The sequence below is a fragment of the Silurus aristotelis genome, assembly GCF_946808225.1.
Source record: "Silurus aristotelis genome assembly, chromosome: 24".
Lineage (NCBI taxonomy): Eukaryota > Metazoa > Chordata > Actinopteri > Siluriformes > Siluridae > Silurus > Silurus aristotelis.
Window position 1 is genome coordinate 1,525,621 of NC_139597.1, and position 20,000 is coordinate 1,545,620.

The 20,000-nt window shown below is 38.3% G+C and overlaps 2 protein-coding genes across 3 annotated transcripts in view; one reads left to right on the forward strand and one right to left on the reverse strand.

Annotated features, from left to right (window-relative positions):
- kdm7aa (lysine (K)-specific demethylase 7Aa) overlaps positions 1-2,418 on the reverse strand; it is a 17,690-nt gene extending 15,272 nt beyond the window's left edge. Inside the window, exon 1 of one of the 2 annotated variants that reach the window (XM_083528999.1) lies at positions 2,219-2,418. In XM_083528999.1, coding sequence (XP_083385125.1) covers positions 2,219-2,316 — 98 coding nt within the window. In that variant the 5' untranslated portion in view covers positions 2,317-2,418. The remainder of the gene's footprint in view (positions 1-2,218) is intronic. The other variant, XM_083529000.1, reaches the window with a different exon arrangement.
- Positions 1-20,000, forward strand: part of ndufb2 (NADH:ubiquinone oxidoreductase subunit B2) — a 51,689-nt gene that overhangs the window by 17,989 nt on the left and 13,700 nt on the right. The window lies entirely within an intron of this gene.

A 20,000-nucleotide genomic window follows, 5' to 3' on the forward strand; every position in this document is an offset into this window, starting at 1 on the left:
GTGTTGTAGTGTAGTGTATTAGTGTAGTGTTGTAGTATAGTATAGTAGTGTATTATTGTAGTGTTGTAGTATAGTATAGTAGTGTATTAGTGTAGTGTTGTACTGGAGTGGAGTGTATTAGTGTAGTGTTGTAGTGGAGTGTATTAGTGTAGTGTTGTAGTGGAGTGTATTAGTGTATTATTGTAGTATAGTAGTGTATTAGTGTAGTGTTGTACTGGAGTGGAGTGTATTAGTGTAGTGTTGTACTGGAGTGTATTAGTGTATTATTGTAGTATAGTAGTGTAGTATATTAGTGTAGTGTTGTAGTATAGAATAGTAGTTTATTATTGAAGTGTTGTAGTATTGTAGTGTAGTGTTGTAGTATTGTAGTGTAGTGTTGTAGTATTGTAGTGTAGTGTTGTAGTATTGTAGTGTAGTGTTGTAGTATTGTAGTGTAGTGTTGTAGTATTGTAGTGTAGTGTTGTAGTATTGTAGTGTAGTGTTGTAGTATTGTAGTGTAGTGTTGTAGTATTGTAGTGTAGTGTTGTAGTATTGTAGTGTAGTGTTGTAGTATTGTAGTGTAGTGTTGTAGTATTGTAGTGTAGTGTTGTAGTATTGTAGTGTAGTAGTGTAGTGGAGTGTATTAGTGTAGTGGAGTGTATTAGTGTAGTGTTGTAGTGTAGTGTAGTAGTAGTGTAGCTGATAGCTCCTCGGCTAGCTCGCTGTTGTGTTGTAGTGGAGTGTATTTTTGTAGTGGAGTGTATTAGTGTAGTAGTGTAGTGTATTATTGTAGTGTTGTAGTAGTGTAGCTGATAGCTCCTCGGCTAGCTCGCTGTTGTGTTGTAGTGTAGTGTATTTTTGTAGTGGAGTGTATTAGTGTAGTGTATTATTGTAGTGTTGTAGTAGTGTAGCTGATAGCTCCTCGGCTAGCTCGCTGTTGTGTTGTAGTGTAGTGTATTTTTGTAGTGGAGTGTATTAGTGTAGTAGTGTAGTGTATTATTGTAGTGTTGTAGTAGTGTAGCTGATAGCTCCTCGGCTAGCTCGCTGTTGTGTTGTAGTGTATTTTTGTAGTGGAGTGTATTAGTGTAGTAGTGTAGTGTATTATTGTAGTGTTGTAGTAGTGTAGCTGATAGCTCCTCGGCTAGCTCGCTGTTGTGTTGTAGTGTAGTGTATTTTTGTAGTGGAGTGTATTAGTGTAGTAGTGTAGTGTATTATTGTAGTGTTGTAGTAGTGTAGCTGATAGCTCCTCGGCTAGCTCGCTGTTGTGTTGTAGTGTAGTGTATTTTTGTAGTGGAGTGTATTAGTGTAGTAGTGTAGTGTATTATTGTAGTAGTGTAGTAGTGTAGCTGATAGCTCCTCGGCTAGCTCGCTGTTGTGTTGTAGTGTAGTGTATTTTTGTAGTGGAGTGTATTAGTGTAGTAGTGTAGTGTATTATTGTAGTGTTGTAGTAGTGTAGCTGATAGCTCCTCGGCTAGCTCGCTGTTGTGTTGTAGTGTAGTGTATTTTTGTAGTGGAGTGTATTAGTGTAGTAGTGTAGTGTATTATTGTAGTGTTGTAGTAGTGTAGCTGATAGCTCCTCGGCTAGCTCGCTGTTGTGTTGTAGTGTAGTGTATTTTTGTAGTGGAGTGTAGTGGTGTAGTAGTGTAGTGTATTATTGTAGTGTTGTAGTAGTGTAGCTGATAGCTCCTCGGCTAGCTCGCTGTTGTGTTGTAGTGTAGTGTATTTTTGTAGTGGAGTGTATTAGTGTAGTAGTGTAGTGTATTATTGTAGTGTTGTAGTAGTGTAGCTGATAGCTCCTCGGCTAGCTCGCTGTTGTGTTGTAGTGTAGTGTATTTTTGTAGTGGAGTGTATTAGTGTAGTAGTGTAGTGTATTATTGTAGTGTTGTAGTAGTGTAGCTGATAGCTCCTCGGCTAGCTCGCTGTTGTGTTGTAGTGTAGTGTATTTTTGTAGTGGAGTGGAGTGTATTAGTGTAGTAGTGTAGTGTATTATTGTAGTGTTGTAGTAGTGTAGCTGATAGCTCCTCGGCTAGCTCGCTGTTGTGTTGTAGTGGAGTGTATTTTTGTAGTGGAGTGTATTAGTGTAGTAGTGTAGTGTATTATTGTAGTGTTGTAGTAGTGTAGCTGATAGCTCCTCGGCTAGCTCGCTGTTGTGCTTTTCCGCCTGTGTGTGTGTAGAAACGCGGTCGATTCACGTCCTCGGTCGATCATATTTAGTTTGTCGGTGTGTAAACAGACATACCTGCCATGGAACCAGTCCTTACAAATGTCACACTGGATCATAAAGCGATTGAGATCGTAAGGCTGCCGGCACACACAGTACACTTGGGCAGCCGCCATCTTGCTCACTCTCGCCTCGTCTGAGGGCGAAGTTTAAATGTCGGCGGAAATTGCCGAAGGTGGGGATTTAACGTCGACGGAAACTCCCGAAGTCGCGCTCCGTGTGTGACGGGAATCACGTAGCGAATGGACGAAAAATGACGAAGGCTCCGGCGGAAACAGACGGAAAGAGCCGAACGCGGGGCTTTTAAATCTCCGGAAACAGCCGAAGACACAATCAACCCCCAACACAAGCTACAGAGCTGAGGGTCAAATATTAATGATGATGCGCTGTATAATTACATTTTATATAATATACTTTCATTATTTACATTATACATAAGTATAAAACTTTTTGTACTTTATAGTTTACATTTAAAACAATATTTTATACAGTAGTCAGTTTGTCAGGGGAATAATTCGAAATAAATCATTCAATAAAATGTTATTTGTAGAGATTTCAACATTAAACATTCTATCTATCTATCTATCTATCTATCTATCTATCTATCTATCTATCTATCTATCTATCTATCTATCTATCTATCTATCTATCTATCTGTCTGTTTCTTTCTCTCTCTCTCTTTTTCTCTATCTATCTATCTATCTATCTATCTATCTATCTATCTATCTATCTATCTATCTATCTATCTATCTATCTATCTATCTATCTATCTGTCTGTTTCTTTCTCTCTCTCTCTTTTTCTCTATCTATCTATCTATCTATCTATCTATCTATCTATCTATCTATCTATCTATCTATCTATCTATCTATCTATCTATCTATCTATCTATCTATCTATCTATCTGTCTGTTTCTTTCTCTCTCTCTCTTTTTCTCTATCTATCTATCTATCTATCTATCTATCTATCTATCTATCTATCTATCTATCTATCTATCTATCTATCTATCTATCTATCTATCTATCTATCTATCTATCTATCTATCTGTCTGTTTCTTTCTCTCTCTCTCTTTTTCTCTATCTATCTATCTATCTATCTATCTATCTATCTATCTATCTATCTATCTATCTATCTATCTATCTATCTATCTATCTATCTATCTATCTATCTATCTATCTATCTGTCTGTTTCTTTCTCTCTCTCTCTTTTTCTCTATCTATCTATCTATCTATCTATCTATCTATCTATCTATCTATCTATCTATCTATCTATCTATCTATCTATCTATCTATCTATCTATCTATCTATCTATCTATCTAATATTAATATGATGTGAGGTCCAGTTAACAGCTAAAACAGGTAGAAGTAATAGCTACTTTTTACTGTAGTACATGTCGGAGCCAAGACTTCTTTACTTTCACTTAAGTAAAAAGGTATAATCAGTACTTCAACTTTTACCCGAGTATTTTAAAACATGAGTATCTGTACTTCTACTTACGTAAAGGATGTGTGTACTTTTGTCACCTCTGGCACAGCACAATGTCACTTTATATCACACCATACTGCACATGGACACTTTAAAGACAATCACACTAATCACTTTAATTTGTATTGTCAATATTTGCCAGACTGCTTCATATATATATATATATATACTGTATATATTTTGGCATATGGCATTTTTCCTCATAAAGCCTTAAAAAACTTAAATGACTGACTTTTTTGATCGTACAGATAAGAGCAGTACAGTAAAGTGTCTGCTTTTGTTAATTTTTTATTAATATTTTATAAACTCGTAATAACAACAAAACGCTGTGCATTTATAAAATAAATAAAAACAGACAGGGGGCGCTCTCTGCCGTCTCTCTCATCTCTCTTCACAGACACATAAATAAAACAACCTGAATCTAAGTGAATATCTACCTCACAGACATAATAATAATAATATGTAAAGAAAACTCAAAATGTTGTTAAATTTTCTCTGGTATCACCTCATTAACTGTCCGTGTGGAAACATAGCAAAAGTGATATAAAAATATATATTTACGTCATTTAAACCACCATAATTACTTTAAAACATTTACAAGAATATTTTGTCTTCATGCTCTTTGTTGAGTTCGGTTTCACTAATAATAAACATACATTTGCATAAAGTATACATTTATGGTACATTCTGAACGGATTAAAAATGTGTGATTACGTTGCGCTTAAATATTTTAATCGATTGACAGCAGTAATATTAATATAATGTGAGGATTAGTTCCAGTGTGACACTAAAACAGGTAGTAATAATCACTACTATTTACTGAGGTACATGTCAGAGCTCAAACTTCTTTACTTTAACTTGAGTAAAAATGTTTATTCAGTGCTTCAGCTTTTACCCGAGAATTTTAATTTAACCCCCTCCGCCCCCCAGGATTTACGACTGAGAGTCAGGACTTTATACACCAGCGGATTAAAAAAGACGTGCAGTAACAGGAAATCAGTTGTTCGGATGAAATCAGCGCGCAGTGAAAAAAAAAATTTGATATTTCACCAAATCAATGGATTAAAACTAAAGTAACGATCCTGTTTTGAAAATGTAAGAAGTAAAAAGTACAGATATTTGTGTAAAAATGTAATGAGTAAAAGTAAAAAGTTGTCTGAAAAATAAATAGTGGAGTAAAAAACTGATACCAGAAAAATCTACTGAAGTACAGTAACGAAGTATTTGTACTCCGTTACTTCCCACCTCTGTGCTGTGCAAGTCCATAGTTAAGGGGTTACAATAGTGCAAAAAAAGTTGTGCAGAAATGAGTGAAGACGGAGAGAGATGTCCAGTTTTTAGATCCTGGGTGTCTCCTGGTTTAAACACCGGATGGCCTGTGGGAAGAAGCTCCTCCTCATTCTCTCTGTGTTCGCTTTCAGGGAGCGGAAGCGTTTCCCTGACCGCAACAACGAAAAGAGTCCATTATTGGGATGGCTGAGGTCCTTCATAATCTTCCTGGCTCTGGGCCGGCACCGCGTGCTGTAGATGTCCTGCAGGTCAGGGAGCTCGATGTGGATGGTACGTTAAGCTGAACGCACCACCCTCTGGAGGACTCGCCTGTCCTGCATGGTGCTGTTTCCGAACCAGAAAGTGATGCTACCCGTCAGAACGCTCTCAATGGTGCAGGTGCAAAAAGTCCTTAGTACCTGAGAGGGAAGTTTAAAGTCCCTTAAACATCTCAGATGGTACAGACACTGCTGGGCTTCTTCACCAGGGTGTTGGTGTGACAGGACCAAGACAGGTCCTGTGTGATGTGAACACCTAGGTACCGGAAACTGTCCACTCTCTCCACTGGAGTCCCGCTGATGTTTAGCGGTTGGTATGACCGCTCCTGCTTCGTGCTGAAGTCCACGATCAACTCCTTAGTCTTGATGACATTTTGGAGAAGACTGTTTCTCTGGCACCATCTCTCCAGGTTTTTAGGCCCATCACAACAGTGTCTTCAGCAGACTTGATGATGTTTGTGGAGTTGGAAGTGGCCACACAGTCGTATGTGTACAGTGAGTACAGCAGGGGGCTCAAAACACAACCCTGTGGAGCTCCAGTGATGAAGGTGAGGGTGGATGAAGTGTTTTTTACCACCCGTATGGCTTGTGGTCTGTCAGTCGGGAAGTTGGAGGTCCATTGACACAGCGGCAGGCTGAGTCCCAGGACCTCCAACTTAGAGGTGAGTGTGGAGGGAATTATGGTGTTGAACGTTGAACTGTATCCACAACCAGCATCTTTGCAAAATTCTCTTTTCTGTGGTCCAGGTGGCTCATCATTGTGTGAAGAAGATGAGCAATGTTGTCCTCAGTAGAGCAGTTCTGGTGGTATATACGAACTGTAGAGGATCCAGTGTGTCTGGTAGTAATGCAGTGATGAAGTCTCTGATCAGTCTATCAAAGCACTTCATCACTGCTGAGGTCAGGGCTACAGGGTGGTAGTCGTTAAGGCAGGCAGACTGGGGTTTCTTTGGGACAGGAACAATGGTGGACTGTTTGAAGCATGAGGGGACAACAGACTGTTCCAGGGAGAAGTTGAATATCTCAGTGAACACTGGTGCTAGCTGGTCAGCGCAGGCTTTTAGAACCCGACCTGTGATGCCATCTGGTCCTGCTGCCTTCCTGGTATTCACTCTCCTGAATACCCTCCTCACGTCATGCTCCGAGATGGTGAACGAATGAACGTATGTTGCGCTGAAGGTTTTAATTTCATCTCATTTTTATATATTTATTTATATATTTGTAATAAAACTGGTCAAACAGAAATGTGGTAATAAAATTTGTGCCATTAAAATGAATTTGCGTTTGAATTTTTAAATCTCTAATTAATATATTACTACAAAACGACAGATTAAAACTAAAGTAGCGAGTCTGTTTTGTCTGTCTGGTAAAGGAACCATTATTTAAGAGGTTACATTTATTTAAAAGAAATATAGAATAAATACAGTATTATTAGATTAACAAACCCACCTGAAATCCATGCAGGTCAATTATAGATTCTGTCCACTAGGTGGCGATATAAAACAGATAAAAAGAATCATAAGCGATGAGATTTGCTCTTTATAAGATTTTAGGTTGCAGTGTGTGTGTGTGTGTGTGTGTGTGTGTGTGTGTGTGTGTGTGTGTGTGTGTGTGTTGGGGGGGGGGGGGTTGGACGACGACAGGAGGTCAGATTTAAAGCCTGAAGAACAAAGAAAGTCTGTGTTTACTAATAAAGGAGTGTATCTGGGCCTTTCCCTGAAGTGCTCACCATCTTCATCCATCACCAGTACATGGAAAATGAACAACAAAATAAATATATAAAAATATAACATTTTGGTATCATTTCAAACTCAATGCCTACAATTGTGATTAATACATTTCCTGGGTAGATCTTTTGCAGAGATTTCACTTTTTAATGTAGTAAAAATATCTAAAAAGTCACAATGTTGAATTAATGAATCTACAAACAAAGGAAATTCATACGATATTTTCAGGGAAAAGCAGCTCTCGGTTTAAACCCAGTGGAACAGTGACTCCAGCATCTCCTTCACTTTTAAAGCCCATCTGGTCCAGATCAGTGGAACACAGAGACTTCGAGTGTGTGTTTTGATATCTGATCCTCAGTCTCAGTGTAAGACACAGGATTTCTTTATTCCCTCCACATGTCACTGCCTTTATCAAATCAATCACAAGCACGTGCTATCTATCTATCTATCTATCTATCTATCTATCTATCTATCTATCTATCTATCTATCTATCTATCTATCTATCTATCTATCTATCTATCTATCTATCTATCTATCTATCTAGTTCTGTAAGCTGATTTAAGTCCATTGTAAAAAGCGCTATAGAAATAAACTTCTATCTACAGATACTTCAATATGCTCCACCCCATGGGGCGTGTCTTCCGTTATTTTCGCCTTATAATAAAACTCAAAAGAATAAAAAAACTTCAAAAGGACCAGAACCTGGAACCAAATCATGGCTCTGAAGTCGTTTCATGAGAAAATGCACATTTATTTCCAGCTTTTTGCTTCTTTACCGTTAGAATAATGTCTCTCACACACACACACACACACACACACACACACACACACACACACACACACACACACACACACACACACACACACACACACACACACACACACACACATTCTGTTAGCCCTTAAACTGTATTTGGCAGTAGATGGATGTCCATATGGGCTGAATTGCCTTCTTTTTGGAAGAATGTTCTCACTTGAAAGACAGAAAAAGGGCAAAAGGCCGCAACTGATTAGTCGTCAAATGATCAAAGGCTAGTTCTTTCTCTCTTTCTTCTTCACACACACACACACACACACACACACACACAAACTGAGGACTATAAAACCGCCTGTTATGTCTAGACGCACGATATAATTGCTTCTTAAAGGCAATCAAGTGTGATCAAGTCATTACATTAGCTCACGTATGGTCACATGACCACTGATTTTCATTATAAAGTCATAAAGTGTTTTCCCTCAGAACACTCCAGACTGCTGTAGTAGTCGGTTGACATTTTTCTGGACCGCAGCCTTCAGAGAATTCGTTTTAAGACGGCATTAAACAATATTTTATGAAAACATCCCCATTCAGTTACTGGATGAATTCAATAGGAGGTCAAGTGGATTTTACTTAAATAAGACTTTCAGTCATATTCAGTTTATTCAGTTTTATTTGTAGAGCACTTTTAACAAAGGACATAATCCCAAATCAGCTTCCCACAGATAAAGAGGTTATAAAGTTTCAATTTATACATTTATTTCTAATTAGTGAGCCAGTGGTGACTTTGGTGAAGGAAAAACCCACAGAGACTTCATGAGGAAGAAACCGCGAGAGGAACCAGAATTAAAAGGGAACCTCATCCTTATCACCAAATATCCACTCATTTCAGTTCCTTCATATTTGGAGCGATCAGAAATGAAATTCTCAAAGGTAACTGTTCGACCTTCACATCACGTCGTCGCTTGTGCACATTGTAAAAGCGTCCTTTTTTTCGTTGCTTTGGACAAATTGTGGAGACTTTGGTACATTCATTTAATTGATTGTGTACAACTGTCAAAGTGTTAATCATGCTGATCTAAATATACTGTATTATCCTGGTTCTCACCTGAATAGTGAAAACCACCAAAACAATTTATTACTCACCCCAATGTGTTGATGACGTGATTATATCCAGAATACGATCCTACCAGAAGTGTGGATGACCGCTAAGGTACGTGTGCTGCTAAAATCCAGAGACACTGCCTTAAAAGCAGGGGACAACACGGTCTTACCGGGCCAAACTGTCCCTTGCCATCAGAGAGGCGAAGCGCGCACACGGCAAGAGAATCCACAGCCACTTCCAGGACAGCGGAGACACCCGGCGCATGTGGCAGGGCATCCAGGCGATCACTAACTACAAGACAACATCACCTGCTTGTGACCATGACGCCTCCCTCTCAGATGCGCTGAATGACTTCTACGCCTGGTTTAAGGTGCAGAACAACATGTCAGCGAGGAAGACCATCCCTCCTCCCAGTGACCAGGTGCTCTGTCTAACCACAGCTGAAGTAAGGAAAACTCTATGTAGAGTTAACCCACGGAAGTCTGCTGGACCAGACAATGTATCTGGCAGAGTGCTGAGGGAATGTGCAGAACAGCTAGCAGACATCTTCACCGACATCTTCAACATCTCCCTGAGCAGCGCCGTTGTTCCCACGTGCCTCAAGACAACGACTATCGTCCCCGTGCTAAAGAAGTCTACTGTCTCCTGCCTCAATGACTATCGTCCCGTCGCACTCACATCCATTGTAATAAAGTGCTTCAAGAGGCTCTTAATGAGGCACATCAAGACCCAGCTTCCACCCTCACTGGACTCCGTGCAGTTCACGTATAGTCCAAACCGTTCCACAGACGATGCCATCTCCACGGCCCTTCATCTGGCACTCACCCACCTGGACAATAAGAACTCATATGTACGAATGCTGTTCATAGACACCAGCTCGGCATCCAACACAATCATCCCTCAGCACCTAATTGAGAAGTTGAGCCTACTGGGCCTGAACACCTCCCTCTGTAACTGGATCATGGACTTCCTGACTGGGAGACCTCTGTCAGTCCGGATCGGAAACAGCATCTCCAGCACCACCACACTGAGCACTGGAGCCCCTCAGGGCTGTGTGTTTAGCCCACTGCTGTTCACTCTGCTGACTCATGACTGTGTAGCCATACACAGTTCGAATCACATCATCAAGTACCCCAAAGACACGACCGTGGTGGGTCTCATCAGCAAGAATGATGAGTCAGCATACAGAGAGGATGTGGAACAGGTAACAGCCTGGTGTGGAGCAAACAACCTGTCTCTGAATGTTGACAAAACTAAAGAAATGGTTGTTGACTTGAGGGGAACACAGAGCAACCATTCTCCACTGATCATCAAGAGCACCAAATTCCTTGTGTTGATCACCAGCTCCATCACCAAGGAAGCCAGCAGCGTCTCTCCTTCCTGAGAATGCTGAGGAAAGCTCATCTCCCTTCCCCCATTCTGACCACGTTCTACAGAGGGACCATTGAGAGCATCCTGAGCAGCTGCATCACTGCCTGGTTTGGGAACTGCTCCGTCTCGGATCACAAGACCCTACAGAGGAGCTGAGAAGATCATTAGAGTATCTCTCCCCTCTATCATGGACATTCACACCACACGCTGCATCCGCAAAACCAACAGCAAATTTCTCTTCTAAACTGAAATACTGTGAATTCACTACCTTGAAACTTTTATAGTGCTCTGTGATAGGATTTATATTTGAACAGCATTGGCAGCTGCTGCTTCATCAGCGTGTCTACAGATTCCCCTAAATTCCCGGAGGTGCTTCTGAATGTCTTAAAACCATAAAAAAAGTATCATTTAATCCACACACATCTGCTCTGCAGTGCTACACAGTCACACGCTCAAATACACCCATAAACACACATTTCTGGTATTAAATCATCTATTCGTGGCAGTTTAATGCAGCAGAAGGGACGCAATCTGTACAGTCTAGATTTCCGACATTCACGTTTAAGCAGTTACACGGATTTAACGTACGACTTATTTCCAAGATCTTACTTAAATAGCAAATTAAGAAAAAAGGAGGAATAAACAGATCATTTACAGTTTTTCTCAGTTGCTTCGGAGCGTTTCTCAGATCAGAAATAAAATTCTCAAAACTCCACATCATTTAGTCATTTGTGCTCATCATAAGAACATTTCTCGTTGCTTTGATTAAATTGCGAACGCTTTTGTACATAATTTAATGGATTGTGTACGAGTGCCTGCTGTTTCCTACATTATCAGTTGTTTATTTCATGTTGATCAAAATATATTCTACTGGTTTCACCTAAATAGTTTGAACCCCCAAAACATCTCACCATCATCATTTTAAATTGTCATTTTTTTGATAAATGTGTTGAATTGATGAATTGTGCATCTTGAATGTCACTAATGAAGGCGAGTGAATGGCATCAGATCAACCAATAACCATCTAGCTCTCTAAAAGAGGTCAAAGGTGAATCTCGTGAACCTTCAGTTGGCAACAGAACAAAACACAGAATTACAATTTTTAAATCAAATATTCAACAAATAAATACATTTGTGCTGCTGAAATGAATAGATGTCATAACATTGACAAAAGGACTTTTCATTCTGATGGGAATGAGATGTTCATTGACACAAATACTTACTTTTGAGAGATGAACTGAGGATTTTGAGAAAAGTACAGGCTTTTGCAATCCAGTGTGTCATGCTGTTTGTACACATTGGTTTAAGAAATGCACTTTACTGGTTTGCAAATATGATACAGGAGAAAAACTGAAATACAGGATAAATGATGTGTAAATCATTGTTGATTTTTCGCAGTTTGGTTCGAACAGGATAATATAGATGCTCAGGACAATGTAAAAGAAACTTCATGGATCTTTAGGCTGTTGATGTGGAAAAATCCTCACTCAGTGTCTCTAATTAAAGAGAACACAGGAACACTGGTCACTCGTACCGCTGGAGCATGTTTAACTGGACAGAAAGTCAGCTAACAGCAAAAAACCATACCGATAGTTTTTCCTGGACGCTGGAGCGGCTGAGAAGGTCCGCTGTTGCTTTAAAGTACAACTTTCAAGAGGCAAATGGTGTAAAAAGTGTCTTTTTTTCTTTTGGATGTAACTGTTTTTAACGGGGGGCCATGCATTATATTATTTTTCTTTCTTGTTTTCTTGTGAACACAACTTAATTTTCTTGAGATCTTTACATAACAAACGTTTCCTCATGGTCAGTACTTAATCTTTAGCATTTTAGCATGTTCTAGACTAGAGGAAGCATCATCGCAGCATCATAGATAATAAACAAAACTATCTGTGGCAGCAGGGGCATGACTTGCATTTGGATTAAAAAAGGACAGTGAACATATTTTGACTAGTGAGAGCATTTGAATGTAAACATAATAATTTTTGCATGGCTTCAGCTTAGTCTTCATTAGCTTAGCACAAGTTTTTAGATGAGTAATCAGCTACACATCACTGTGTTTAGAGCTCCTATGCTGCACTTAGCATGGATCAATGACTCATGAAGTGTCCATCACTTCCAGTCTTGTGTATTCTTGTATATTTATTTTTAAGCTCTGTCCAGTCATGTCATTGAGCTAGCATGCTAATTTGTGTACTATCTCACAGGGTAATATGAAAAATGATCCTGTAATTAAATTGTTTAAATTATTCAGTTGAAATAGAATGAAAAGGAAACTAATGAAATCTTCTCCTTAAGTCATTCATGCTATTGACTTGTTTTTCATCGAGTCTGCATGCGAGAACCTCGTTTAGAGTCATAAAGCTAGATTGCTGTGCTAGTTTGCTAAGGTCATAGCCATTTTAGTAATTAAATTGGAACACCAGTCCCAGAGGAGAGTGTTGATTAGGGCTGGGTAGATGTGGAAGCTGCATCGTGTGCAGTGTGTAGGGGTTTATCTCACTGTTATCTGGAACAAAGGTGAATTCTGTCTGTAATACATGATGAAAACATTAAGATGTAGGAGTCTTTACTTCCTTTCATTTCCCCTAAGAAGTGGAACAAAGAAAAGAAAAGAAAAGAAAAGAAAAGAAAAGAAAAGAAAAGAAAAGAAAAGAGAAGGTTTGTAGTTGTGGACCACGTTTTTCTGCGTGATTCCTAATTGTAAGATGTAGACTTTAAACATGCAATGTTGTGTATTTTGCTCAGACACAATATTTTATGGAGATATCTGGACTTTGGGACTGGGTTTAGGATGGAAAAGAAGTCTTCAGGTAGGGGACAGAAGTCTAGAGAACACTATGATGAGTTTGGGTCAGAGATGGTGTTTGTATGGACACGGTGAGGAAGAATCGAGGGCAAAAACAGATAAAGGGGTGGAGATGTGGGTTTTGGGTTCACTTGATATTGAACCTGATGGGACTGGTTGCAGATCCATATTGGGATGGAGTAGGAACGTAATAAGACAGATACAGACATGTGATTATGGATGGTATTGGATTGTTTCATGTATTTTGCCATGGCAAAAACTTTGTTCATTATTCCACAGCTTCTCATCAGGCTCCTGAGCACCGAGTGCGCCTGGAGGCCTTCTGTATGTGTGGTTGTCGTGTGTATTTAGCACAAATGCTTCAGGAATCTGAAAAATTGGGCTTTGGCAGGCAAACCTCTCTCAAATATTAACTCCCAATCTCTCATGTCATCAGAGAGCAGGAGTGATATGGGTGTGTTGTTTACATGGAACGAGAGAAATGACAGGCACATAATTCTCAACATTTCTATACTCAGCTGTTCTCATAACACTGAATATCAGGACTTATGGACTCCTATTCCACATGATCCATTATACATAATACAAATATATTTCAAATCCAAATAGTCTAGTACACATATACAGTACATCTGGTTATTGTTATAACTAGAAAACATAACTCCAGAAACTTATAACCTATTGTAGCTTTATATAGAATAAACAGATGTGCATCATGATGTGGAATAAATCCCAGTTCTTAATGTTGCACAGACCTGAATGCAGCTTTCGATGAACCCATCTGGAGCTCAAACTCGTTGGTCAGTCTGTGGTGGATTAAACGACGGCTGTTATGAATAAATAACACCGGAGTTCAAAGTAACCTTCATTATTCTTCATAAATTGGCAATTCAGTAGCTGTGATTTACATCCAAGAATATTTGTCGCTGTGGCGACCCCTAACGGGAGAAGCCGAAAAGAAAGTTTTTTATATGAATTAATTTTGAATGAGCCGTTTATAAAAGCTTTGTTTCTGATATGTGTTGTGATTTTGTGATTTCTAAACAAATCTGAGGGAAATGTTGATATTTTTGATAGTTCTGTAAAATTTTTACTCTCATTGTGTATTTAATTTACTTGCTAGCTGGGGAAAGTATAGTTTTTGCCACACGGTGCAATGGAAGTATTCAGTGTTTTATTAGTGTTCATGATATTATGATATGAAGTGTTTTATTAGTTATTTATTAACAAATCTGAGGTAAAAGTTGATACTCTAAATAGTTCTGCATCATTTCTACTGTAATTGTGTCGTTGTGTCTCATCAAACTGACTTTCCATCTGCAATACGTAGTTAATTGGTTTATCAATTAATTATCATCAGTTTCTGACACGTCCCCGGCTCAGGCATCATCTATATTAGCTCTATGTCCACTGAGGGATGAAGTGCTGGACAACACCAACCACTTTCATCTACCTTAAAATCTACAGACCTAGATCATTTGTATCCTCATAATGTTAGAGTTTTGCTAGATCTATATCAATATTGCACTGGCTCCATCAGGTTAGATGCTAGAATTGTAGTGTAATGAGCATGATCCTGGACACTTGTTGCAGTTTTCCAATTGTCTCGCTAGTAAGGAATGTAAGGATAAAGGACAGTAAGATAGAACTTTCAGGAACTTTGACTTTTACCTCAGATTTGCTGATTGGTTACTGAAGAAAATGCATCATGTAGCTAAAACTGTGAGTTTTCCAGCTAGCATGTAAGTTAAAGACACAGCGATAGTCAAAATAAAGGACAACTATTAAGAACACCAACTTTGACCTCAGATTCAATAAGAAATTGTAAAGATAAAACACATTATGACTAAAACTACAATTTGCCCTTTAAAATCAGCAAACAATAACTTCCACGGTTTCGTAGTTACATTAGCATAGTAGCTTAAATACAAAACTTCGGACAAATATGTCATGGATTAAGTTAAGAAACCCTAATCAGACTTTTTGTCATGTTTGAACTGAGATAAAGCTGATTGATTTGCACAGCTCTGATGACAGGGTCAGCGAGTCTATCCTGATTCGTATAATCATCGGTCATGGCCTCGCTACCGTGACCTTTACCTACAGGAAGAATATAAACCGGCAGGATGTTTATCTAGGGTAGATTGTTAAAAGGTCCCAAATGTCTTGTGCTGTGACTTTTCTGTATCTGGAAAGAAACGTATCTTTGTTCTATGCTACTTCGTTAAGTATGGATAAGACGGCAATTATTTTATGACTTGTATTACCGTGTGCATTATACACAAAGTCCCAGGTCAATCGTAATGCTGGGACTACGAAGGAAAACATTATTTCTACAGACTTCAGTGAATCATGTAGTGAAAAAAATGAAGTGTAACATATTTTAGGAGAAGAGAAGAACCGCACTAAACCACCAGGTTTTTTATTTATCTCCTGGTTACCTTAACTACTGGATTGTTATACGCTGCAGGTTCAGGTGTGAATACTGGAATGTGATTGGCAGGAAGGAGTTCAGGTGTGAATACTGGGAATCTGCTCAGAGGAACAAGAACTGGGCATCTGTGCGGTAGAGTTCTTATGTAAAGGGTACCAGGGAGACACCGGTGGTTCGGGTCAGGGTTCTGTGTGGGGGTGGGGGGGTCACTAACTAATTACAGGGTGGCTGGTTTGAGGTCTGTGTCAGTGGTTTCACTGAGATGGTTTTCTGTTTCGGACATCTCACAGGACGAGTCGACCTGACAGCAAACATCTGTACTCAATGTTCGAAGCGACAAGGGATACGGCTTGACCTATAACCTGGCTAGAAAAACCTAGCATTCGTTATGCAGGAGTTGGGATTGAGGAACATGTGTGCTCTGGCAGGTAGAAGAAAAATAAATATGTTTGTGCTTGATAATTCAATGATATTTGTAATAAAATGTAAAGTAATATTCTTATGCATTATCATTTAAAAAATGTTCTATTATATTTGTAAGGAGATTGTACAGACAGATTTTTTATCTATCTATCTATCTATCTATCTATCTATCTATCTATCTATCTATCTATCTATCTATCTATCTATCTTTCTATCTATCTATCTATCTATCTATCTATCTATCTATCTATCTATCTATCTAGAGCATAATTTTACACATATGTATTTATTGCCATGTAATACTGCTTACAAGTATTGCAAAAAAGCAATTTATGTTCACTAAAATACAATTTAATTGAATAAAAAATTAGAACAAACCCACAAAACACTCCCTGTTCCACTGGAGAAAGCTGTACAAATCATGTTGCTAAGCAAGCGGGATCTATAAACACTGATCAAAAGCTAGCTAATGACTGTAGATAATTTGTTTACTTGGTATATAAACAATGTAAAGGCACAGCGACACGGAAAATGGGACAAAACCATCTGGAATATCATTGCATTACCCTCATTTTCCTCAGACATAATGGCAAATCACTAATAAGTGACACAGTGTGGCTAAAAAATGATAAATGATCTAGCTAGCAGGCTGAAGCCAAGTCGTTTATACGCCATGTTAATACACAGTGACAGGGAAATGAACTAAACTATGTGGAACATCAACATTTACCTCAGATGTGCTTTGAGTAATCACTAAGATAAGAAACCATGTGGGTAAAAGTATGATTTGTCAAGCTAGTTTGGAATGTATGGACACAGTAACAGCAGAACTAAGACAGAACTTTCAGGAACATTTCTTCAGGACTTTTTCTCAGATTTGTTGATAAGTTACTGAAAAAGACTCCATATGACTAACACAAATGACAAAAAACTATGATCTGTCCAGCTAGCATGCAATATAAAAACTCAATAAGAGCAAAAAAACTATCAAAAACCTTAACATTTCCCTCAAATTAATTAAGAAATCACTACAATAAGATAGAGTATGGCTAAGATTTTGATTTGTCTAGCTAGCATACAGCCTTAACATTCAATGACAGGAGAAATGAGAAAGAACTATGGGGAACAATAACTTGTACCTCGGATTGTTTGATAGGTTACTGATAAAAGACTCAATATGAGTAAAATTTAACATTTACTTTTGGCACTCATAGAAAAGATATTATCTGATATGATTTTTCAGCTAGCATGTAATAAAAAAATACAATGAAAGTAGAATTTAGGCAGAACTATAAAAACATAAATTGTATGGTAAGGCACAATATGTCTAAAACTATGATTTTTCTAGTAGAGCTATCATGAGCATTCACATTTACCTCACATTCCTCATAAACTACCGAAAAAAGGTTCCATACAACAAAAATAAAACATTCATTACTTTCACTGGAAAAGGACATAATGCGGCTAAAACTATTAAAAAACTATTTTACTAATTTCTCCAGCTAGCATGTAAATTTAACACACAACGAGGGTAAAACTGAGACAAAACTATTGAGAGTATTTACTTTTACCTCAGATTCGATAAGAAAAATCTAAGATCATACATTTTTGTAATCAATGACAGTTTTCTCAATGACAATAGTTATGATGTAGAATAATTTGGAACAATAACTAAAAAAGACTCCATATGGCCACAATTAAAACACAAATTACTTTTAGCACTCACAAAAATCACTAAGAAAAGCAAATGAGCTTTTCACTAATTAGGGGCCCTTTGTATTTTCTTCTTTTTTTTTTTTATTTATTAGTCCCTTTCTCTCTTTCTTCCTTTTTCCTCATTCTACCTTTCAGTTTTTGTGCTAATTTGTCTGTTGTCAAGGTGTGGATTATGGTATTTAATATAAGAAAAGATCATTTCCTTAATTAAAGTGCTTGTTAGCTAGTTGCCTAATTTGCTAAACACTTAGTTTACTAATAAAGTTATCTAACTAGCTGCTAAAGTGAATGAGATGGAACGGATGTCAACAAAATACTTCACAAGGGCAAATTTTATACTGAGTTACAAATAATAATATAAGTTAGCTTTCAGAGGTACACATCATAGATCATTTCAGGTAATGTCTAAAATACAAAAGGGAAAGTTAATGCTACTTGATTTTTCCTGAGTATGTAGCTGAAGCTTTGAGTGCTAAATTTAATCCTGACCCTCACACCTGAAACTGAGCAAATCAGAAGTTGTTATACAATTTGTCTTTTGTATTTGGGAAAGATTCCGATGCTAAAATAATACCATTCTTTATTAATTTCTGTTGCCAAAACATGAGACGCTAATCTCCGACCCCTCACCCTGACATACTGAGTAGCTGAATATGTTATGAGATCCAAAGACTTTGGAGATGTTTGGTTTGAGGTCACATCTGGGTCAAATGAAGATTTTATTTCCCCAAGAGTTAATTTAGTTAGAATGAATTACAACTATGAAGTTCAGCTTTGTAAATTAGTCCCAATGAGTTTATCCCAAATGAGCAAACTAGTGGAGAGAAAAGCCTCTCTGAGATGGGATAATGAAGAATGTCATAGATCCGTTCTATAGGCTGTCTATTTGGAATCATCGTTACCTACACAGAGTGGTCTCCATCTGAAGAATCCAGGTAGCAAAGATTTATGGCCTGGATTTGGTAGAAGCCGGCACAGTTGGCATTCAGTCAGCACTGGCATGAGGCATGTGAACCAAACATGGTGGGAATGGTACCGTCTTTAAGGTGGCAAACAAGATTTTGGCCAGTTGTTAAATGTATTATTTGGCCCAGTTGTAAAATATAGAACTGTGGGCCACATATGTGTGTCCAGTCTTATCCCACAGTTAAAAAGCAATTTCAGATAGTAAGCTGATAATATTTTCATACACAAAGCTGTTTCCCATTTTCCTGTTTGCAATGCTGGTTTATTGTTCTTTATCAACAAGGTTTCATCAAACAAATCATTTTAATTATGAATAATGTTAATTTTAGATGAAATGTTTATGATAATTTCATTATAAAAACTTTAATAATTTATAATAACATTAAACTTATTTCATATTTTCTCTGTACCCGAAACTTTTCATGCCCAAGACAATGCAATTTTGACACCCATATATCTTCTCTCTTTAAATGTTTTATTATTGCAAAAAGGTCAGCAATCAAATCAGGAAAATTGCAATGATTTATTGGATTTTTGACATTCAAACAATTCAATTGTTACTTTTGTTGGTAAACATGTTAAATGGTTTGTTTAAATGTATAACAATAAATATTTTATTCAGAATACCAATGCTGTTCAGTGGTTCCCTGGTGGTCTAGTGGTTAGGATGCGACGCTCTCACTGCTGCGGCCTGGGTTCGGTCCCCGGTCAGGGAACCAACTCCAGCCATTAGGGTCGCACAAGCCAGTGCACTGTTAGTGCCGGTCCCAAGCCCGGATAAATGGGGAAGATTGTATTAGGAAGGGCATCCAGCGTAAAAACATGTGCCAAATCAAACATGCGGATCATGAACACAGATGATCCGCTGTGGCGACCCCTAATGGGAGAAGCCGAAAGAAAGTTTGTTACCGTTGTTGTTCAGTCTTTTTTTTATCTGGCCCGAGGGTGTGTATAAAGCAGCTAGATTAAGGTTTCGATGAGGTTGACATGTGAAACCAACATGTTTGGTCCCACATAGGAGCAGAATCGGGCCAGCTATAGTAATACATCTGGTTGAGATAGAGCTGTGCCATGGGAACCAGACCTGGTCCAGTCATGTACCGTAATGTATTGCTGTATTTGGGCCGAGTGGAAGTGAGTTGTGTGGCCCATCACTGTGCCAAACCAATTTTGCTATGAGAGAAGTAGGGCATCAGGATGAATCAGGCAGATCCAGAAAGAAGAACAAGACAGGAACACTCAGGGGTCCCACTGAGGTGATGTACAGAAATTAGAACTCAAGAGGTTGAAATTCACTCATCTGAGGATCTCAGTTGGATACTGGCTTGTTGTCAAGCTGGTGTTTGTGTGTTTTCGTATGTGTCTGTGTTCTTTTTGTGTGTATGTGTTGTCGTTTGTATGTTGTTGGTGTGTTGTCATGTGTGGATGTGTGTGTCATTCTCTCTCTCTCTCTCTCTCTCTCT